This window comes from Larimichthys crocea, chromosome IX, assembly GCF_000972845.2.
Source record: "Larimichthys crocea isolate SSNF chromosome IX, L_crocea_2.0, whole genome shotgun sequence".
Lineage (NCBI taxonomy): Eukaryota > Metazoa > Chordata > Actinopteri > Sciaenidae > Larimichthys > Larimichthys crocea.
In genome coordinates, this window is record NC_040019.1 from 2,281,556 (window position 1) to 2,305,750 (window position 24,195).

The window sequence follows — 24,195 nt, forward strand, 5'->3', positions numbered from 1 at the left end:
TGGCCTCTGTCTATAATAACAACAACAACAATACTACTACTAATAATAATAATACTAATACTAATAATAATTATTATTATTATCTAATTATCTAAGTAAGAGCTACCTACCTGTTGTAGGTGAGGATCCGTTTCAGATCTATATCTATCTATATCAGATATATATTTAGATTATTCTTAATGAACGAAGTGGATATCAAAGTAACAGAACAGGTAGGTGAGGATCCGTTTCAGATCTATATCAGATCTATATTTAGATTATTATTATGATTATTAGAGATTTTGGGCACAGCACTTCAGCACACAATCGCCGTGCTTTTATCTTGATAGTGACAGCGTTGCTGGTACTTCCGGCAGTCCCGTGCAGCAGCAGCAGTTATCTCCGCGAGCGCCTCACTCCCCTCACGCCGAGCTCGAGCGGTTTCCACCTCCGTCACTGTCGCGCGAGGGCTAACGGCCCGGTGTCGTGAAAAAAAAACCGGAGAACCGGGCAACAGCTGCTGAGAGCCGTTTGAGAAATGTGTCACCCGTGTGAGGAGGTGGCGAGAGACACCGGCTTCAATAAAACAGGTGGGTTAATTATTTTATTTATTTACATTATTTATTTTAAAGGTGTGTGTGTAAGGAGCTAGCTTTGTGGCTCCGGGACTGATTCAACTGCCGCAGTTTGCTAACCGGGCATCGGTGTGAGAGAGACACCGATTCCCGTCGATGAACGGCGGCACTGTCGGAGGAGAAGTCCACTTTATGGAAAAGGTTACGTTACCTCTGGTTTATGTTACTCTATTAATCGCTTACGAAACATCCTCGGTCATATCAGTAACGTTTTAGTCTGAAGGCTGAAGGCCAGCAAGGTAAGGTAAGGTGTTTACTAAGACAGTAAACTATAGATTTTTAATTTTTTAGGGGGGGTATGAATTATGATCCATGCCTTTTTCTTTTTTTAAAAATGTGAGGCCTTAAAGCAATGTTGTTTTATATGTAGTGTCTCCATTATGAAGTGTGTTAATATTCCCTCATGGTGAATCACTATGCAAATAATGTCACACTCACTATATATATATATATAGGACTGCTGTCATATACATATATATATACAGGGTTCACACGAGTGCTTGAATTCCTTGAAAATGCTTGAATTTCAATTCAGTGTTTTCAAGGTTGTGAAAATGCTTGAATTTTTTGTGAAGTGCTTGAAAATGCTTGAAATTTGTCTATTTGTCACTGTTATTGCGCTATGGTAGTTACACAATACACCGCTCACAAGCTGACAAATACAAGCCAATTCACAATTAGTTAAAAAACAGTCAATCTACCACCATATGAAATAATGCTAATTAGACCCATATTATTATGCCATACAGTGGCACCGCTGCGCTTCCCATGACCATCATGGCAAACACAACTAGTAGGCTACCTATTTAAAGGTGCTGGAAAAATGGAAAAACTGGTGCTTGAAGGTGCTTGAATTTGTTCATGAAAAAGGTGTGGGAACCCTGTATATAGCTTATTATAGCTCTTTCATCTGCCCATGTAATATTGGCTTAATAACCAGACACATTAGTTAAATTATATCATCATCATAAGCTGTTTTGGATGACCTGTGTCTCTCAGGTGTGTAAATGTAAAAAAAAATCTTTCATTTTTGCTTAAAAAAATGACACGATTAATCAAAATAGTTGCTTATTTAAGTTTGTGTTACTCAATTAAATGACTAATTGTGTCAGCTTTATTTGAGCACCTAATCCAGTAGGTCTAGTCCAGTATGAGTTAAGCAACAATCACAACATTATTTATCTCCAAATTTGCCCTAATCCCTTATTAATTACCCAGCCATGATGTATGATAGTGTCCATTATCATGACTGCTGGGTACATCGGCAGCTCCAAAACATTGGCCCATTGACCGAGAGGCTTAATCGTTGTCATTGAGGAGTCAAAATCATATTAGTGCCTTTTTATAAAGTTTGTTAGAGTTGTGCAACTAACAGTTACTTCATGATTGATTCATCTGATCAGGAAATCGTAAAAAAAAGTCAATTATTGCTTTGTAAAGCCAAATGTGACTTCTTCAAATGTCTTATTTTGTCCAGCTAACAGGTAAAACCCCAAAATATTCAATGTACAATGTCAGCAAATCCTCACATCGGAGACATTTCTTTCATTTTTGCTTGAAAAAATGACACGATTAATCAAAATAGTTGCTTATTTAAGTTTGTGTTACTCAATTAAATGACTAATTGTGTCAGCTTTTTCTGAGCACCTAATCCAGTAGGTCTAGTCCGGTATGAGTTAAGCAACAATCACAACATTATTCATCTCCAAATTTGCCCTAATCCCTTATTAATTACCCAGCCATGATGTATGATAGTGTCCATTATCATGACACAGCATTAGTCAGTAAATATGTGATGATCTCTGTTGCCTTTGGTTGCATTCTAGTCCCTGGATGGAAACCGGAGATGTTGAGATTGTTTCAGGGAGAATATTGAGCAATATACCAAACACAAAAAGCACATCAATCTAATGGAATGTAATAAAAGTTCGAGCCAACTATTAGTGATGGCTTGGTGTTCTTCTATTTCCCAAACCACTTATCTTCTTCAGGGTTGAAGCATGGATTGGGGTGAGAGATCTTGGGCAGGTTGCCTGTCTAACACATACACAAACAAGACAAAGGGTTTGGTTATACCCAAGAAGAATGAATGGTGACAAAATAGCTGTCGAGGATTAAAAAAAGAGGTTTATCCCTGGACTACTTCTTCACCTTTGCACAGCTGGAACATCTGGGTGTGAATGTTTCGGAAAGCGGCCTCAGCAATTCCGGTGTCGGAAACCTGAGAGTGGTCGTTTTTCTGAAGGTATAGCTCTATTGAACAACCGGTCCTGATGAAGCACACCACGAGTACAACTGATCATTGGTTTCCAACCTCCTTCAACTCTCAGTAGATACAGTATGAATTTTCTCTAGTGTCCTGTTTGACTGCAGCTTCAGTCGAGAGACACCGGCGTCCTTGAGCGAATTTATACTCGGCTCTGTAATGTATTGGCTCTCACAGCGGCCAGGTTCACCTGCACCTCCCTCAGCCCATGTGTCAGAGCCCCATCGCCAAAGACTGCCTACACAAAAGCAACTCTGTTCAGAGAACAACTTCAGGAGGAACGTACCGTGTTAAGGCCACAAACAGAAAGCCAAGAGAAGAGTTCCTTCTGTTGTATTTTATTGTACTGAAATACCGGACTGCTATCTTTACAGTCTAATCCAGGATAAGGATATCATATTCGTGTTTGCAGAAGTATGGGGAGAGTGATCACATCGCTCTAGTTCCTCAAAAGAGAAGTCCTCGGCTGAAATTGTGGAGGCGTGGTTTGGCAGTGTGATGCAAAGACCAGATAAGACTGCTTGCAGACTGTTGTTTATTTTCTTGTGCCAAGATGATGTGAAACAAGTCTTGGATGTTCTTTTAAACTTAACATATCAGTAACCGCGATTACCTCACTCTGTGAGTTCAGTGCTCGAGAGTAGCTCCTGAAATGCTCGAGTCTGTCTTTTATTTTAAGACATGGGACATGAATCTTTGTTCCTACAGTTTATTCGATCTTATCAGTGTAGTCGGTTGACGTGACAGGCTTTTTATCTACAGTTTGAAATAGGCCTACTACTTCAAGAATCTCTGCCATCTATGTTTGGCAAAAGGAAATGGCAAAAGCAAGTTTTTGGTTTCTTATGTGTTGCTAAACTATGATGACACTATGAGCCAAAACATATTTAATGTACCATTGTTTTTAATAGAGAGAGAAGGTGTCTCCGTCAGTGTGTGTGTGTGCTGTAATTTCTCAGCTGAAGTAAAGCAACAACCTTAACAGAGGAGGCCCACAGTGACTGTACTGCCATTCTGGTTTGAACTGGATAAAACAAGGCTTTTTTTGTGACCGCTTGACCAGCTATCCTCTTTCATCCTTTTTTTTTTTTTGTAAGTAAAGGTTGAGTAGAGCAGACGGAGAGGTTTTTTTGTCCCCAAATTTGTATTAAAGTAGGAAGCAGAAGTGATAAGATCATGACATTTGCATATTCTCTTGGATATATTGCAAGATGAGGTTTGTCGACATCAAACTTTTATTCCATGTAACAGCTTAGTCTATAATTAAGTGCTGAAACTACCGAATAAGAAAGAAAATCTGCTTAGATTGCTGTATTTATTGCACTACTCACATTTACTGTCTGAGGAAGTAGCCTAGTTGTGGTTTCACAGAAGCACTCGAGCATAAACGGACGTCTGGGACGGTCTTTTTGGTTTTGGGGTTTGTTAGTTACGTGGTCAGCTGCCACTTGGAATCACTTCCAAGAGTTTTTTCTGTCAAAGTTCAAGCTGTTTTTTTTTTTTGACTTGATCTCAGTATCCTCCCTCAGTTTGATCTGTGTGCTTTTAAGCAGTGAAAATGACACATTTCCTGTTTGTATTTGCACATCAGAACAGATGGAGAAACAGTGACTGGACTGAACATGCGTGCTGTGTCAGGATTGCTTCTGGCTTGCTCTGCAGTCTCTGAACCGCAACGTGCTGTCGGTTGCGCGTGCAGGATGCTTCGGATATGCCTGATACACAGCAAATATAAAGCGAATATAATGACCGTGACTCTTTGTGTGCCGTCAGTCTGGTAACCTCTGCACTTGGCCTTAAACATGCTGACTGGGCTGTACGTAGAACTGAATTGGAGTTTAGACCTGGATTTTATATACGATTTATTGGGTCACATAAACAAGAGCATAAAAAGATTGGTGTGTGTGTAACTGGCATCTACGATGATAACAAACAAACTACTCTAGAGTATTTTGACATTTGAACTTGTTCAGTTCCCCTTAGGAATTGTAGTCTTGCATCATTGCTCTATACATGAAGTGGTTGGTGATATACTAACTGTGTCGGGTGTTCGAGTTGCCCATCGTCAGAAAAGTAATCCTAAACTTTTGATAATCGATGAGTCACTTTTATTTAACCCAAAACATTTCCTGTGTCAGCTTCTCAAATGTGATGATTTGCTGTTTTCTGTAGGTTCCTGTAAATTCAATATTATTTAATATACCAGACCATATTAAATATTTAATATGGTCTGGCAAAACAAATCATTTTGTAGAGGTCTTCTTTGGCTCCAGGAAATCTTTTATAGACATCAATTTAATTGAGAAAATCAGATGAACTGATAAAGAATCAGTTGTTGCATCTTAAGCCTTGTGATTAAAATACCAGCAAGACCTCATTCAGTGTCCATTTTCATTTGAATGAAGGTAGTGCATCTTCGGTGTGGCCGAAAAACCCCCCAGAGAAGTTCAGTCGGATCCAACCTTTGGAAAAGTACAGCCCGATGTCACACTGCGGCCACCAATCAAATGATCAGACCAAACTCCTCCACAGTCAGCCTGAAATGTGACTGAAACTGAGATATCCAGTTCCAGCAGCCCTCCAGACCTGATTGTATCTGAATGTGGCTTTAACCTTTAAATTGCTTGTTTTGTTTACCACCGATACAAGCCTAAGGATATGTAGTTTATTATCACAGAGGAGTAAAAAAACTAGAACATAATCAGAGAATTTTGTGGTTTCCAAAATCCAGTCCATTATGTTTTGAACTTGTCACTAACTAACTCTGTTTTCTGTCTTTTTTTCTAGATAAACCATCATGATTCCCATTACTGAGCTCCGGTACTTTGCTGACACCCAGCCAGCGTACCGTATCCTGAAGCCATGGTGGGACGTTTTCACCGACTACATCTCAATCGTCATGCTGATGATTGCGGTGTTCGGTGGTACGCTGCAGGTCACGCAGGACAAGATGATCTGCCTGCCTTGCAAGTGGGTGGTCAACAAGTCGTGCGAGACCATGCCCGTGCCAAATGTGAGCACCGCCTATGCACCAGAACCCAAAGGCATTCAGTATGACCTCGACCGTCATCAGTATAACTATGTCGATGCCGTCTGCTATGAGAACAAACTGCACTGGTTTGCCAAATATTTCCCCTATCTGGTGCTACTCCACACTCTTATCTTTCTGGCCTGCAGCAACTTCTGGTTCAAGTTCCCCCGCACAAGCTCTAAACTGGAGCACTTTGTCTCCATCCTCCTCAAGTGCTTTGACTCACCCTGGACAACAAGGGCTTTGTCTGAGACGGTGGTGGAGGAGAGCGACTCCAAGCCTCTGGGAAAAATGAACGGCTCGATGGACAAGAAGGCCTCGTGCGTGAGCGAAGATGTCGAGGCCAGCGTGCCCATGCTCCAACGAACAAAGTCCAGGATCGAACAAGGAATCGTGGATCGCTCTGAAACTGGGGTTTTGGATAAGAAGGAAGGGGAGCAGGCCAAAGCTCTTTTTGAGAAGGTGAAGAAGTTCAGGATCCACGTAGAGGAAGGCGATATAGTGTATCGTCTTTACATACGTCAGACCATCATCAAAGTAATCAAGTTTATACTGATAATTAGCTACACGGTCAATTATGTACGCTACATCAGGTTCAGCGTAGTTTGCACGGTGAACATTCAGAAACTAACAGGGTACAGCACGTTCTATTGCGCTCACCCACTGGCAACTCTTTTCAAGATTCTGGCCTGTTTCTACATCAGTTTGGTGGTGGTCTATGGGCTTATCTGCATGTACACCCTCTGTTGGATGGTCAGTCGCTCCCTCAAACGATATTCCTTCGAATCAATCCGCGAGGAAAGCAGCTACAGCGACATCCCCGACCTGAAGAACGACTTTGCCTTCATGCTACACATGATAGATCAGTACGATCCTCTCTACTCCAAGCGCTTCGCTGTCTTTCTGTCGGAAGTGAGCGAGAACAAGCTGAGGCAGCTGAACCTGAACAACGAGTGGACGCTGGAGAAGCTGAGGCAGCGCATCACCAAGAACTCGCAGGAGAAGCTGGAGCTGCATCTGTTCATGCTCAGCGGGATCCCGGACACAGTATTTGATCTGATCGAGCTGGAGGTGCTCAAGCTGGAGCTTATCCCCGACGTGACTATCCCACCGATCATCGCCCAGCTCTCCAACCTGAGGGAGATGTGGCTCTATCACACACCAGCTAAAATCGAGGCTCCGGCTCTTGCTTTCCTGAGAGAGAACCTGAAGTCTCTTCACATCAAGTTCACGGACATCAAGGAGATCCCACTGTGGATCTACAGCCTGAAGAACCTCAGTGAGCTGCATCTAACCGGGAACCTGAGCGCTGAGAACAATCGGTACATCGTCATCGACGGGCTTCGGGAGCTCAAAAGGCTCAAAGTGTTACGTCTGAAAAGCAACCTGACCAAGCTGCCGCAGGTGGTGACGGACGTGGGCGTGCACCTCCAGAAGCTCTCCATCAATAACGAGGGCACCAAGCTGATGGTGCTCAACAGCCTGAAGAAAATGGTCAACCTGACGGAGCTCGAGCTGGTTCGCTGCGATCTCGAACGCGTCCCGCACTCCATCTTCAGTCTGCACAACCTGCAGGAGATCGACCTGAAGGACAACAACCTGAAGACGATAGAGGAGATCATCAGCTTTCAGCACCTGCACCGGCTCGTGTGCCTGAAGCTGTGGTACAACCAGATCGCTTACATCCCCATTCAGATCGGAACGCTCACCAACCTGGAGAGGCTGTACCTGAACAGGAACAAGATCGAGAAAATCCCCAGCCAGCTCTTCTTCTGTCGCAAGCTGCGCTTCTTAGACCTGAGCCACAACAATCTGACCAGCATCCACGCCGATGTAGGCTTCCTCCAGAACCTGCAGTACTTCGCCGTGACGGCAAACAGGGTGAGTCCGTAACCATCAGTCCACCATCACTCCTCTGTCTTACTTTATCATAAGAGTAAGATAAGCACAAAGGCCAGATAACGTATTGACAAAGGTCACAGCTCATAAATGCTATGGTCATAGAGAGGTTGGGAATTATGGTTTTAAAGATAACCACAGTTTTGTTTTTTAGTTTTAGGTGTTCTTAGAAGTTCAGATTTAAGGTTGAAAGGACGATATAATCTTGTTCTGATGTCAGTTTATACTGATGTCACACATGATGTTTACATGAGGCCAGTAAGCCGAGACAATAAGGGACTTCAAAGTTTAGTCACATTTATGGTATAATTACGTTTCTCTGAAACCGTGTTATGATTCTTTAGAGCGCGATACACTCATTGCCCTTTTCACGTCGTAATCCAGCCTCCTTTCTTTTTTTAGAGGAGAAAATGAAAATAAAAAACATGTTCCCATCTCCTGTGGACATCCTGCAAAGTAAACTATTATTTTTTTGAAATCCTCTTATTTAGGATGATGCTTATTTACGTTTGCAAAGATAATCCCCCTTCCTTTTGAAGGACTGTGCCACATCACAGCTGGGTTAGTCCATTTAGTTTTTTTTGGGGGGGGGTCATTTCAGTCTCAACAAATTGCTGTTTACTTGATTTGTGATGCAGGAATTTAAGCGTGTTCGCTATGTGACGGTTCTCAGTCCAAGAGCGTACGGGATCATGTGTTTTTAGTAAAGGCTACTATTACTGCCCTTTTTTTACGCTGAAATGGGTTCCAGCAGGTTTGTGAGCAGCCAAAAATAGCTCCATTAAATGAGACCCTTCTGGTGTCTCTCTGTATTTAAAGCCTCTCTCGCCTAAATCCTCTTTACACCGTTAGCACGTTATCAATTCAAATGACTTGTGTAATCATGTCCATGGAGCTGTTTTTTCAGTATGTGGATGTGATTTCTGTGGAGTTAGAAGAGGGTACCGGAGTACGTGACACCTTTTTTCTCTTCCTCCAGTATCCTACATTTGTAATGAGACTTTAATCTTATTTTGATTTGTTTCTGTGCTGAAGTCTTAGTTGTGTTATATAGTTTTAATTGGGTAACCAGAGATGAACCTGTCACTGCCGTGGAACAGCTGCCTCGTTTTCTTAATGCCCTTTGCTCACGTCGCAGCCACATCCCAGCCGAGAGGCGTATCGATTAAAGATTGAACAACTCAGCCCTTTTCTGATCACAATTAACTCACAGCCCTCATTATTGTGCCTCTTATCCTCTCCGCTCCAGATCGAGACTTTGCCCCCGGAGCTGTTCAAGTGCAAGAAGCTGCGCACTCTGAATCTGGGAAACAACTGCCTGCAGACGCTGCCGTCGCGCTTCGGAGAGCTCACCGGGTTGACGCAGCTGGAGCTGAGAGGGAACCGTCTCGAGTGTCTCCCCGTGGAGCTCGGCGAGTGTCGCCTGCTGAAGAGGAGCGGCCTGGTGGTGGAGGAGGACCTGTTCAACACGCTGCCGTCGGAAGTCAAAGAGCAGCTCTGGAGGGCCGATAAGGAGCAGGCTTGACCTCAGCGGAGAGAAGTTTGATCGGAGAAAATAAACAATGATTTTGTTTATGCAGGCAGGCAGGCAGGCAAACTTTGAGAAGTTTGAAGCAACGTAGGCCACCAGAAAAGCAAAGTCTTGTTTGGTTGGTGCTTGAGGCTTTCCTGGCAGAACTATAAAAGCACGGATGCGGTGCAAATCATAAGACCTCCGAGGATGTCTTTATTTTGGAAATCACTAGTTTCACGGTCGCCAAGGAAAATTCTCATAAACCAAACTCAGCGATAATCGACGGTGCAGTAACGCGGCTTTTCTGTTATGTCATCCTGAATATAAAAGCTGCAAGGATGCAAGCGGGTGATGTTGAATATGCATGCCACCAGTAGGACCTTGCTAAAGCAAACCTGTTTATTAGAGAGCCAAAAAAAACAACAAAAATACAAAAAACAGGAAAAACTTTGCACGATTCAGCCTTGCCAGTGAGCTAAAGTGCTCTCTACCACTTCTTTGCTGATCATGTGATAAATGCACAAATGAAACATGCTCACAGCAGTGTTTGCCTGACCTTCCTCTGGCCTTGAGACTCTTTTTTTCTTTTTAATTTTTTACGGTTGTGGTGCAGCGTGACTCAGAATACTGTCAGATGTCAGTAAAATAATTACGGCGCATTCGACAGCCAATTTGTTGAGGCATGAAGGTTCGGCCCTGTTTTTCCTCCAGGCTCTCTGTGTGCCCCGACATGCTCGGCGGAGGAATCTTTTTATGTGAACAAAAAAAAAACTGTGATGAAGATCGACGGATCATCTCACAAGCTTAGGCCTTAACTCAGAGGACTGTTGAAGCGGCGAGAGAGCGAAAAAAAAGCTGTCAAATATTCAGCAGCAACAAACGGGAACAAACTCACCCAGTACAATGTCTAAGTACCCCGCAGTTGTTAATTTATAACGCCGGCCCGCACGGCGGCAGATTTCCCGGCCGTACGGGAGCTGTGTGGTGGAGAAATGCATCGTTCTTCTTGGACCTTCTTTGTTTTGCCTCACTCCACATCATGTCTTACTTCCGTATATGTTTTTACATTAGTTTGCACGTGTTACCGTTGTGTTTGATCATGTGAGATTGATTGTTGATCGGACCTGCTTGAAACGAGGTCAAGAATTCATTTGGTACTTTCAGATTTGGTATCTACGTTTGGGCCTGTGAAACAGGATGTATTGTGATTGACTGCACAGCCATTGATTTGTTGTTTTTTGTTTAATAATTTATGTTAAGCTTATTATAGAAGATATATCTGTAAATCAAAGATCTCAAGTGACCTTTGTTCAATCGAAAGCTAAAAGATCGTGTTTGTGTTGAAGCTTCCGGGTCAGAAACGTTCAGAAAACTCCTCGTCAGAGTTGATTTATTGTCTTAATTCAATTAAAACATATGCAAGCTTGCTAATCGCACCATCAAATGACCAATAAGACGAGCAGGAATCAAGATACTGAACTTTCACCACCAAAATCGTCCCGATTTATCATTCTAAAATCACAGTTACAATTATTTAAATGACGCATGGCATAAATAATCGATTGATTAAACGATCAGCTCACTATTTATTAAAACATTTGTTCACATTTTAACTTTGTGTTAACTTTTTTTTGCCTTTATAAACAGTGTGTGTGTGTGTCCACCTATCTGATGTGTGCCAGTGTGAGGTTATCGAACCTTGAACATAATTCAGAGTTAATCTTTATCCATCTTCCCCGCAGTGCATTTTGTCAGTGACTACCTCTCCAGAGCAGCACTGTACCTCCTGTGTGTGACAGCAGTGTCGCAGTTTTCTCGTAGGCTTGTACAGTCTGTCCCAACTGTCCCCAAAATGTATTTTCTATCATCGCTGATTGTCCTTGAGTTGGCGGGACATCCTTAAGTTAGAGGAAGTCACGCCGATGTGAGACAGGAGAGCGTAAACAAGCCGCCGGGCACAGTCAGTCCAAGAGTAAAAGCGTCGGTATCGGTGACTCAAGTGCCCAGCTGTTTTATGTGCTTGCCCTTCTCTTTGCCGTGCTCAGTTTACTCCAGGGAAAACTGGACATTTGTCAGCGCTTTGCTTATCTGAAAACCAGGACAAACAGGAAATCACAGAGTGAAGGAAGCTTGCTACACAAAGGGAAACATTTATTCGAGTATGCAGAATATGCGATTTCCAGCGTCCATGGTCCAAATTAGCGCAACATGCCTCGTCTGCTTGAAACACTTTTCTTGTTAAGACTTTTAGGATTTAATAGCATCATTTGTAAGTAACCCTGCTATGTTTACTCCAGCCAGGCATCTCGTTGCTAATATGGCCTTATCTTTTACAAGCCCGGTTAATGATCACAAACATCACGTTCACGTGTCGTAAAATGTATAGCCGAAATGTTTCAAGTCTTTGTTTCATACATTGCAGTCGGACGGTATGTGGTCTTATTGTTACCGGCTGTTTTCTTTTTAAATTTTGGGGATTTTAAGGGAAGTTTTGCCGTAATGATACAATTGCACCTTTGTTCACGGTGAATCTTGGTTTCACTGAGGCCTTTTTGGCTACATCCAAATGCCCTTCCAGGGGTCATTAGTAAAATGTTCCCTGCGTGGTCCCGTTTCTGAAAGAAGAGCCTCAGTCCTTAGTGTGCTGGCTAGCAACCAGTTTTAAAGTTTCAAGCAAAGGTCACAGACAAAGATGAGAGAAAGGAAAAAGGAGGAAAATGACACCAGAGAAAGAGAATTACTCAGCTTTTAAAACATACAGACTCGATATGTTTGCTCTGGTTTCATTTGTGCCGATCGTGACCTGTTGGATTCCAAACAACGACGGCAAGTAAAGACAAAGTCCTGGCACCATTAAGCTGTATATAATATGTATTTTACGGTGCAGTAGCTGGCTGTAAATGTAGGGACAGGTCACAGGACGACTTATACGTCGCTCCAAAGTAAATTTGATATAGTAACACAGCTCATCGTAGTGGTGCAGTGCAGTCGCCTGTGCTGCTGACACTAAAAATCTCTGTCCTGCAGTGCACCAAACGAGGACGATCAAAACAAAGCCTGTCACTCATTGCATTAAGTGTGTTTGGCCTTAATCTGGTGGTCATTAGGAGTTGTGTAATCACAGCAAAATACACTTTTATTCATCGTTTAGTAAAACAGTTCTGTCCTTTATCTGACCCTGGATTCATCCTCTGGGAAGCGGTTATAGTTTATGTTTCTCTTAAAGTTGAAGAGTGCCATAGAGAGCATCCTGCTTGAATTGCACATACATCTGGACCTTTCTCCCGTTTCAGCTCTGTCATGGTCAGTCCGCGTCAGCATCATGACACATCTGAATGTTTTCAGCGTCTCACTTTTTCCTCCTAACATTTGGATTTCTATCCACAAATATTTTTGTCCGGGAATTGCCTCAGTCTTATTTTTTCTCCCCCTTCCCGAACCTCCAGAGCTGTGACTACGGCCTTTGAGTCACACGATGAGCACATTTAGCTCCCCCCTTTTCTTTTTTTTTCCAGTGAAGTGACTGAGATGAGGTCAGTCAGCCGCCAAAAGGAGGAAGTTCGCGTGACTAATAGGATTTCCCCTTGGTTTGGTGAAAACTCTTAATGCAAGCACTTTAATCAGTGTCAGAAGAGGTCCGTTCTCATCTACATTTCTGAGAGAATGCGCCAAAATAATTCTGATTTCTTTTTTGTGTTGTTTCTCCTGAATGTCCAATGACGGTCTTTGTTTTTTACGTTATTCAGGCCTTACGTAGCTCGGTTTTTGTGTGAGGCAGCGTGATGGATTTCATTTCTTTGGACACAGCTCCTGTCCAGAAAACAAACTTAACATACTGTAAGCGGAGGTGAGCTCACCCCTCCGGCGTGTGGGCATTGTGTGCAACAGTACACGTCATTGTACTGTTAAAAAATCTGTAATATCTCTGAGGTGTGTACATTTCTTTTTGAACAGTCTCATATCAATTTACATGAATCCACAAATCGCATTATTTAAAAAACAAAAAAATAACTGCCATGATTGCATCGACATCTAATCTCTAAACTATGTATAAAACTTTTTTTTTTGTTTTTTACTAAATACATGATTGTATTTACTATGTAAGATTAGTCCATCTCTGTATTCTGATGCCTGTAGATCAGGGATATGTGAAAACAGTTGGTTGGTTTCTTGTTTCGCAACAATCATTGTCGAACAGAATCTGTAAACTCGGATGGACAGACTCGTTTTAATCAGCAAACCGTCTATATCACACACATGACAAGGCCTTTATTAACGAATCGTCGCCAAGCGGACTGAACACTTGGCTTTTTAAGCGGGGACGTCTGTAACAATGGACAACTGAACTTTTGATTTCTTAATGTTCAGACTCTACTTTTGTACCATTCTGACACATGATATTAAAATAAACACTTACCACTGAATCCTGTTGAAGAGAGTGTTGATTCCTCATCTCGTATCCTGAGAACTTTGCTGGAAAAAAAAGGTTTAAATAAATAAAAAGAAGAAGGCTAATTGACCCTTGTCTGCTCTGGAGCATCACTGTGTGTTCATGAAGCATCATATGAAGCACTGATTATACTTTATCTGTTTCACCACAGGATACAATCACATTTATTTTAGTAGATACACATTTAGGGTATGTTGACTTAAACTTGACACATTTTAAATCCACTGATGCAAAATTCTGATCAAGATTTTGATGTTTCCAACATTTTTTAACCAGAATAAACATTTAAAAAAAGCCTCAGACAAACTGCCGAACTCATACATAACAAAAGAAAGTGGAGTCCACAGAGCATCGCTGCTGGCTGAGCTAACGATGAGTCACGAGCGATGAGTCATTTCCAGTAAGTTTTTGAACACTGATATCTGGAAATGATTAATTAAATATCTCAGCATGACAGGCTTAAAAATACAAACTCAGGATAAGATGACATGGCATAATGTATGTGAGATCTCAAGCCTTACAACTTTACAGCTACTCCATTCAAAGTAAAAGTTTGAAATGAAAATATCACTAGAGTAAAAGTATGTGCGTGTTATTAGAATACCATGGAAACAAGTGTGTGAACTAGGACATAAAGTCGAACAGTAACAACACAGTGGAAGGAATTCAACTAAGGAGTTTTTATGTATTTATTATTTCAAAGTATGACAGAAGTCAAACTAATCTGTGTTGGAGGCATTGTAAACAATGATTCAGACAGTAATACTGGGTGTTTTGAATATTGACACATTATATCATATTATAGGAACAATCCGTGACGGAGCGATGGAAAGCAGAAAGATTTACTTGTTGCATATCCTCTAATTTACTCACTGCCACCTGCTGTACACTGATGGTAAGTCAGGTTAAAGAGACAGACATATTTTCAAACTGACTGGCTACAGTAATTGATTTATTTGGACTTACCAGGGTGATAGGATGGAATATGGATGTGGTCAGATTATTATTTAGTTTCTTTGAGGGTTATTTTTGGAGACACTCCTCTGTGTGTGTGTGTGGGTACACAGGATGCATGATCGCTGATTATTTTTGAAGTTGTTCACCAAACTGCGAATAGTTGTGTGAGAACCGTGCATTAACATCACCTTGTTCAAATAAACAAACCAACACAGTGCATGAACTCACAACAACTTACCTCAGTGTGACTTCTGCTGTTGCCTTTGAGAGACCAGTTCAGATATGCGTGGCTTCACCTTGGCAAGTGCCAGTCTCATGTCATTTTCACAGCAAAGTCTGTTTCCTTTCTAGTTTTTTATGTCCAGCATCCTCGAAAACGATTGCTCACAAAGATTGTTGTAACAATGGTATAAAAAATTCCAGGGTGGAGGCTCCACCGAACCCCTGAGACCGACTCACCGAACCCCTAGGGTTGATCGAACCCAGGTTAAGAACCACTGCTAAAAGATAATAATGTGTCAATATTCAAAACACCAGTATACTGTCTGAATCATTGTTTACAATGCCCAACACAGATTAGTTTGACTTCTGTCATACTTTGAAATAATAAATGAACATAAAAAACCTTAGTTGAATTCCTTCCACGGTGTTGTTACTGTTCACTTTATGTCCTAGTTCACACACTTGTTTCCATGGTACTGACTTAATAACACGCACATATTTACTTTAGTGATATTTTCATGCAAACTTTTACTTTGAATGGAGTAGCTGTAAAGTTGTAAGGCTTGAGATCTCACATACATTATGCCATGTCATCCTATCCTGAGTTTGTATTTTTAAGCCTGTCATGCTGAGATATTTAATTAATCATTTCCAGATATCAATGTTCAAAAAACTTACTGGAAATGACTCATCGCTCGTGACTCATCGTTAGCTCAGCCAGCAGCGATGCTCTGTGGGACTCCTTCTTTTGTTATGTATGGGTTCGGCAGCGTAGTCTGAGGCTTTTTTAAAATGTTTTATTCTGGTTAAAAAATGTTGGAAACATCAAAATCTTGATCAGAATTTTGCATCAGTGGATTTAATTTGACCTGAAAGTGTTAAGTCAACATACCCTAAATGTGTATCTACTAAAATAAATGTGATGTATATCCTGTGGTGAAACAGAAAAGTATAATCAATGCTTCATATGATGCTTCATGAACACACGTGATGCCCAGAGCAGACAAGGGTAATTAGCCTTCTTCTTTTTATTATTTAAACCTTTTTTCCCAAAGTTCTCAGGACACGAGATGAGGAATCAAACACTCTCTTCAACAGGATTCAGTGGTAAGTGTTTATTTTAATATCATGTGTCAGAATGGTACAAAATAGAGTCAACATTAAGAAATCAAAAGTTCAGTTGTCCATTGTACAGCGTCCCCGCTTAAAAGCCAAGTGTTCAGTCCGCTTGGCGACGATTCGTTAAAAAGGCCTTGTCATGTGTGTGATATAGACGGTTTGCTGATTAAAACGAAGTCTGTCCATCCGAGTTTACAGATTCTGTTCGACAATGATTGTTGCGAAACAAGAAACCAACCAACTGTTTTCACATATCCCTGATCTACAGGCATCAGAATACAGAGATGACTAATCTTACATAGTAAATACAATCATGTATTAGTAAAAAAAAAAAGTTTTATACATAGTTTAGAGATTAGATGTCGATGCAATCATGGCAGTTTTTTTTTTTTTTTAAATAATGCGATTTGTGGATTCATGTAAATTGATATGAGACTGTTCAAAAAGAAATGTACACACCTCAGAGATATTACAGATTTTTAACAGTACAATGAGTGTACTGTTGCACACAATGCCCACACGCCGGAGGGGTGAGCTCACCCCGCTACAGTATGTTAGTTTAAGTTTCTGGACAGGAGCTGTGTCCAAAGAAATGAAATCCATCACGCTGCCTCACACAAAAACCGAGCTACGTAAGGCCTGAATAACGTAAAAAAAACAGAAGACTGTACTTGGACATTCAGGAGAAACAACACAAGAAGGAAATCAGAATTATTTTGGCACATTCTCTCAGAAATGCAGATGAGAACGGACCTCTTCTGACACTGATTAAAGTGCTAGCATTAAGAGTTTTCACCAAACCAAGGGGAAATCCTATTAGTCACGCGAACTTCCTCCTTTTGGCGGCTGACGACCTCATCTCAGTCACTTCACTGGAAAAAAAAAGAAAAGGGGGGAGCTAAATGTGCTCATCGTGTGACTCAAAGGCCGTAGTCACAGCTCTGGAGGTTCGGGAAGGGGAGAAAAAAATAAGACTGAGGCATCCCGGACAAAAATATTTGTGGATAGAAATCCAATGTTAGGAGAAAAAGTGAGACGCTGAAAACATTCAGATGTGCATGATGCTGACGCGGACCGACCATGACAGACTGAAACGGGAGAAAGGCCGATATGTGGCAATTCAAGCAGGATGCTCTCTATGGCACTCTTCAACTTTAAGAGACATAAACTATAACCGCTTCCCGAGGATGAATCCAGGGTCAGATAAAGGACAGAACTGTTTTACTAAACGATGAATAAAAGTGTATTTGCTGTGATTAACAAACTCCTAATGACCACCAGATTAAGGCCAAACACACTTAATGCAATGAGTGACAGGCTTTGTTTTGATCGTCCTCGTTTGGTGCACTGCAGGACAGAGTTTTTAGTGTCAGCAGCACAGGCGACTGCACTGCACCACTACGATGAGCTGTGTTACTATATCAAATTACTTGAGCGACGTAAGAGTCGTCCTGTGACCTGTCCTACATTTACAGCCAGCTACTGCACCGTAAAATACATATTATATACAGCTTAATGGTGCCAGGACTTTGTCTTTACTTGCCTCGTTGTTTGGATCCAACAGGTCACGATCGGCACAAATGAAACCAGAGCAAACTACGAGTCTGTATGTTTTAAAAGCTGAGTAATTCTCTTTCTCTGGTGTCATTTTCCTCCTTTTTCCTTTCTCCATCTTTGTCTGTGACCTTTGCTTGAAACTTTAAAACTGGTTGCTAGCCAGCACTAAGGACTGAGGCTCTTCTTTCAGAAACGGGACCACGCAGGGAACATTTTACTAATGACCCCTGGAAGGGCATTTGGATGTAGCCAAAAAAGGCCTCAGTGAAACCAAGATTCACCGTGAACAAAGGTTGCAATTGTATCATTACGGCAAAACTTCCCTTAAAATCCCAAAAAAATCAAAAAGAAAACAGCCGGTAACAATAAGACCACATACCGTCCGACTGCAATGTATGAAACAAGACTTGAAACATTTCGGCTATACATTTTACGACACGTGAACGTGATGTTTGTGATCATTAACCGGGCTTGTAAAAGATAAGGCCAATTAGCAACGAGATGCCTGGCTGGAGTAAACATAGCAGGGTTACTTACAAATGATGCTATTAAATCCTAAAAGTCTTAACAAGAAAAGTGTTTCAAGCACGAGGCATGTTGCGCTAATTTGGACCATGGATGCTGGAAATGCAATATTCTGCATACCGAATAAATGTTTCCCTTTGTGTAGCAAGCTTCCTTCGCTCTGTGATTTCCTGTTTGTCCTGGTTTCAGATAAGCAAAGCCTGACAAATGTCCAGTTTTCCCTGGAGTAAACTGAGCACGGCAAAGAGAAGGGCAAGCACATAAAACAGCTGGGCACTTGAGTCACCGATACCGACGCTTTTACTCTTGGACTGACTGTGCCCGGCGGCTGTTTACCTCTCCTGTCTCACATCGGCGTGACTTCCTCTAACTTAAGGATGTCCCGCCAACTCCAAGGACATCAGCGATGATAGAAAAATACATTTGGGGACAGTCGGACAGACTGTACAAGCCTACGAGAAAACTGCGACACTGCTGTCACACAGGAGTACAGTGCTGTCTGGAGAGGTAGTCACTGACAAAATGCACTGCGGGAAAGATGGATAAGATTAACTCTGAATTATGTTCAAGGTTCGATAACCCACACTGGCACACATCAGATGGTGGACACACACACACACACACTGTTTATAAAGGCAAAAAAAAAGTTAACACAAAGTTAAAATGTGAACAAATGTTTTAATAAATAGTGAGCTGATCGTTTAATCAATCGATTTTATGCCATGCGTCATTTAAATAATGTAACGTGATTTTAGAATGATAAAGGGACGATTTTGGTGGTGAAAGTTTATATCTTGATTCCTGCTCGTCTTATTGGTCATTTGATGGTGGATTAGCAAGCTTGCATATTTTTTAATGAATAAGACAATAAATCAACTCTGACGAGGAGTTTTCTGAACGTTTTCTGACCCGGAAGCTTCAACACAAACACGATCTTTTAGCTTCGATTGAACAAGGTCACTGAGATCTTTGATTTACAGATATATCTTCTATAATAAGCTTAACATAATTATTTAAACAAAAAACAACAAATCAATGGCTGTGCAGTCAATCACAATACTCCTGTTTCACAGGCCCAAACGTAGACCAAATCTGAAAGTACCAAATGAATTCTTGACCTCGTTCAAGCAGGTCCCGATCAACAATCAATCTCACATGATCAAACACAACGGTAACACGTGCAAACTAATGTAAAACATATACGGAAGTAAGACATGATGTGGAGTGAGGCAAAACAAAGAAGGTCCAAGAAGAACGATGCATTTCTCCACCACACAGCTCCCGTACGGCCGGGAAATCTGCCGCCGTGCGGGCCGGCGTTATAAATTAACAACTGCGGGGTATTAGACATTGTACTGGGTGAGTTTGTTCCCGTTTGTGTGCTGGAATATTTGACAGCTTTTTTTTTCTCGCTCTTTGCCCTTCAACAGTCCCTGAGTTAAGGCCTAAGCTGTGAGATGATCCGTCGATCTTCATCACTGTTTTTTTTTTTTGTTCACATAAAAAGATTCCTCCGCCGAGCATGTCGGGGCACACAGAGAGCCTGGAGAAAAACAGGGCCGAACCTTCATGCCTCAACAAATTGGCTTCGAATGCGCCGTAATATTTTACTGACACTGACAGTATTCTGAGTCACGCTGCACCACAACCGTAAAAAATTAAAAAGAAAAAAAGAGTCTCAAGGCCAGAGGAAGGCAGGCAAACACTGCTTGAGCATGTTTCATTTGTGCATTTATCACATGATCAGCAAAGAAGTGGTAGAGAGCACTTTAGCTCACTGGCAAGGCTGAATCGTGCAAAGTTTTTCCTTTTTTTTGTATTTTTGTTGTTTTTTTTTGGCTCTCTAATAAACAGGTTTGCTTTAGCAAGGTCCTACTGGTGGCATGCATATTCAACATCACCCGCTTGCATCCTTGCAGCTTTTATATTCAGGATGACATAACAGAAAAGCCGCGTTACTGCACCGTCGATATCGCTGAGTTTGGTTTATGAGAATTTTCCTTGGCGACCGTGAAACTAGTGATTTCCAAAATAAAGACATCCCGGAGGTCTTATGATTTGCACCGCATCCGTGCTTTTATAGTTCTGCCAGGAAAGCCTCAAGCACCAACCAAACAAGACTTTGCTTTTCTGGTGGCCACGTTGCTTCAAACTTCTCAAAGTTTGCCTGCCTGCCTGCCTGCATAAACAAAATCATGTTTATTTTCTCCGATCAAACTTCTCTCCGCTGAGGTCAAGCCTGCTCCTTATCGGCCCTCCAGAGCTGCTCTTTGACTTCCGACGGCAGCGTGTTGAAACAGGTCCTCCTCCACCACCAGGCCGCTCCTCTTCAGCAGGCGACACTCGCCGAGCGCCACGGGAGACACTCGAGACGGTTCCCTCTCAGCTCCAGCTGCGTCAACCCGGTGAGCTCTCCGAAGCGGACGGCAGCGTCTGCAGGCAGTTGTTTCCCAGATTCAGAGTGCGCAGCTTCTGCACTTGAACAGCTCCGGGGGCAAAGTCTCGATCTGGAGCGGAGAGGATAAGAGGCACATAATGAGGGCTGTGAGTTAATTGTGATCAGAAAAGGGCTGAGTTGTTCAATCTTTAATCGATACGCCTCTCGGCTGGGATGTGGCTGCGACGTGAGCAAAGGGCATTAAGGAAACGAGGCAGCTGTTCCACGGCAGTGACAGGTTCAGCTCTATCCGTGTTACCCAATTAAAACTATATAACACAACTAAGACTTCAAAACAATCAAAATAGATTAAAGTCAAAGTGTCTGAATCACGTACTCCGGTACCTCTTCTAACTCCACAGAAATCCATCCACATATTGAAAAAACAGCTCCATGGACATGATTACACAAGTCATTTGAATTGATAAAGTGCTAACGGTTAAAGAGGATTTTAGGTGAGAGAGGCTTTAAATACAGAGAGACACCAGAAGGGTCTCATTTAATGGAGCATTTTTGGCTGCTCACAAACCTGCTGGAACCCATTCAGCGTAAAAAAAGGGCAGTAATAGTAGCCTTTACTGAAAACACATGATCCCGTACGCTCTTGGACTGAGAACCGTCACATAGGAACACGCTTAAATTCCTGCATCACAAATCAAGTAAACAGCAATTTGTTGAGACTGAAATGACCCCCCCCCCCAAAAAAACTAAATGGACTAACCCAGCTGTGATGTGGCACAGTCCTTCAAAAGAAGGGGGATATCTTTGCAAACGTAAATAAGCATCATCCTAAATAAGAGGATTTCAAAAAAATAATAGTTTACTTTGCAGGATGTCCAGGAGATGGGAACATGTTTTTTATTTCATTTTCTCCTTAAAAAAAGAAAGGAGGCTGGATTACGACGTGAAAAGGGCAATGATGTATCGCGCTCTAAAGAACATAACCGGTTCAGAGAAACGTAATTATACCATAAATGTGACTAAACTTTGAAGTCCTTATTGTCTCGCTTACTGGCCTCATGTAAACACATCAGTAATGACATCAGAACAAGATTATACGTCGTTTCAACCTTAAATCTGAACTTCTAAGAACACCTAAAACTAAAAAACAAAAACTGTGGTTATATTTAAAACCATAATTCCCACCCTCTCATGACCATAGCAATTTATAGCTGTGACCTTGTCAATACGTTATCTGGCCTTTGTGCTTATCTTAATCTTATGATAAAGTAGACAGAAGAGCGGGGACTGATGGTTACGGACTCACCCTGTTTGCCGTCACAGCAAAGTACTGCAGGTTTTGGAGGAAGCCTACATCGGCGTGGATGCTGGTCAGATGTTGTGGCTCAGGTCTAAGAAGCGCAGCTTGCGACAGAAGAAGAGCTGGCTGGGGATTTTCTCGATCTGTTCCTGTTCAGGTACAGCCTCTCCAGGTTGGTGAGCGTTCCGATCTGAATGGGGATGTAAGCGATCTGGTTGTACCACAGCTTCAGGCACACGAGCCGGTGGCGGTGCTTAAAAGCTGATGACTCCTCTATCGTCTTCAGGTTGTGTGTCCTTCAGGTCGATCTCCTGCAGGTTGTGCAGACGGAAGATGGAGTGCGGGACGCGTTCGAGATCGCAGCGAACCAGCTCGAGCTCCGTCAGGTTGACCATTTTCTTCAGGCTGTTGAGCACCATCAGCTTGGTGCCCTCGTATTGATGGAGAGCTTCTGGAGGTGCACGCCCACGTCCGTCACCACCTGCGGCAGCTTGGTCAGGTTGCTTTTCAGACGTAAACTGAGCTTTTTGAGCTCCCGAAGCCCGTCGATGAGATGTACCGATTGTTCTCAGCGCTCAGGTTCCCGGTTAGATGCAGCTCACTGAGGTTCTTCAGGCTGTAGATCCACAGTGGGATCTCCTTGATGTCCGTGAACTTGATGTGAAGAGAGACTTCAGGTTCTCTCTCAGGAAAGCAAGAGCCGGAGCCTCGATTTTACTGGTGTGTGATAGAGCCCATCTCCTCAGGTTGGAGAGCTGGGCGATGATCGGTGGGATAGTCAGTCGGGATAGCTCCAGCTTGAGCACCTCCAGCTCGATCAGATCAAATACTGTGTCCGGGATCCCGCTGAGCATGAACAGATGCAGCTCCAGCTTCTCCTGCGAGTTCTTGGTGATGCGCTGCCTCAGCTTCTCACAGCGTCCACTCGTTGTTCGGTCAGCTGCCTCAGCTTGTTCTCGCTCACTTCCGACAGAAAGACAGCGAAGCGCTTGGAGTAGAGAGGATCGTACTGATCTATCATGTGTAGCATGAAGGCAAAGTCGTTCTTCAGGTCGGGGATGTCCGCTGTAGCGCTTTCCTCGCGGATTGATTCGAAGGAATATCTTGAGGGAGCGACTGACCATCCAACAGAGGTGTACATGCAGATAAGCCCATAGACCACCACCAAACTGATGTAGAAACAGGCCAGAATCTTGAAAAGAGTTGCCAGTGGGTGAGCGCAATAGAACGTGCTGTACCCTGTTAGTTTCTGAATGTTCACCGTGCAAACTACGCTGAAACCTGATGTAGCGTACATAATTGACCGTGTAGCTAATTATCAGTATAAACTTGATTACTTGATGAGGTGACGTAGTAAGACGATACACTATATCGCCTTCCTCTACGTGGATCCTGAACTTCTCACCTTCTCAAAAAGAGCTTTGGCCTGCTCCCCTTCCTTCTTATCCAAAACCCCAGTTTCAGAGCGATCCACGATTCCTTGTTCGATCCTGGACTTTGTTCGTTGGAGCATGGGCACGCTGGCCTCGACATCTTCGCTCACGCACGAGGCCTTCTTGTCCATCGAGCCGTTCATTTTTCCCAGAGGCTTGGAGTCGCTCTCCTCCACCACCGTCCAGACAAAGCCCTTGTTGTCCAGGTGAGTCAAAGCACTTGGGAGGATGGAGACAAAGTGCTCCAGTTTAGAGCTTGTGCGGGGGAAGTGAACCAGAATTGCTGCAGGCCAGAAAGATAAGAGTGTGGAGTAGCACCAGATAGGGGAAATATTTGGCAAACCAGTGCAGTTTGTTCTCATAGCAGACGGCATCGACATAGTTATACTGATGACGGTCGAGGTCATACTGAATGCCTTTGGGTTCTGGTGCATAGGCGGTGCTCACATTTGGCACGGGCATGGTCTCGCACGACTTGTGTGACACCCACTTGCAAGGCAGGCGAATCATCTTGTCCTGCGTGACCTGCAGCGTACCACCGAACACCGCAATCATCAGCATGACGATTGAGATGTAGTCGGTGAAAACGTCCCACCATGGCTTCAGGATACGGTACGCGGGTGGGTGTCAGCAAAGTACCGAGCCAGTAATGGGAATCATGATGGTTTATCTAGAAAAAAAGAAGAAAAGTAGTAGTGACAAGTCAAAACATAAGAGATGAACAATTCGATTAGTTAGTACTCCTCTGTGATAATAAACTACATATCTTAGGCTTGTATCGGTGGTAAACAAAACAGCAATTAAAGGTTAAAGCCACATTCAGATACAATCAGGTCTGGAGGGCTGCTGGAACTGGATATCTCAGTTTCAGTCACATTTCAGGCTGACTGTGGGAGGAGTTTGGTCTGATC

General features: G+C 42.7%; 1 protein-coding gene and 1 pseudogene across 1 annotated transcript; one reads left to right on the forward strand and one right to left on the reverse strand.

Moving 5' to 3' along the window:
* Nucleotides 1-358: 358 nt before the first annotated feature.
* On the forward strand, nt 359-13,747 carry LOC104926519 (leucine rich repeat containing 8 VRAC subunit A). The gene is made up of 3 exons (XM_010740392.3): nt 359-569; nt 5,668-7,792; nt 9,060-13,747. The coding sequence occupies exons 2-3, from the start codon at nt 5,678-5,680 to the stop codon at nt 9,333-9,335; spliced, it is 2,391 nt and encodes a 796-aa protein (XP_010738694.1). The 5' UTR covers nt 359-569; nt 5,668-5,677; the 3' UTR covers nt 9,336-13,747.
* Nucleotides 13,748-20,358: 6,611 nt separating this feature from the next.
* On the reverse strand, nt 20,359-23,911 carry LOC113746458 (volume-regulated anion channel subunit LRRC8A-like; annotated as a pseudogene).
* Between the last annotated feature and the right edge of the window lie 284 nt (nt 23,912-24,195).

Coding starts and splice junctions, on each gene's coding strand:
- LOC104926519 (XM_010740392.3), top strand. CDS start 5,678: ATGATTCCCATTACTGAGCTCCGGTACTTTGCTGACACCCAGCCAGCG. Junction 7,793..9,059: donor TCGCCGTGACGGCAAACAGG/GTGAGTCCGTAA, acceptor TCTCCGCTCCAG/ATCGAGACTTTGCCCCCGGA.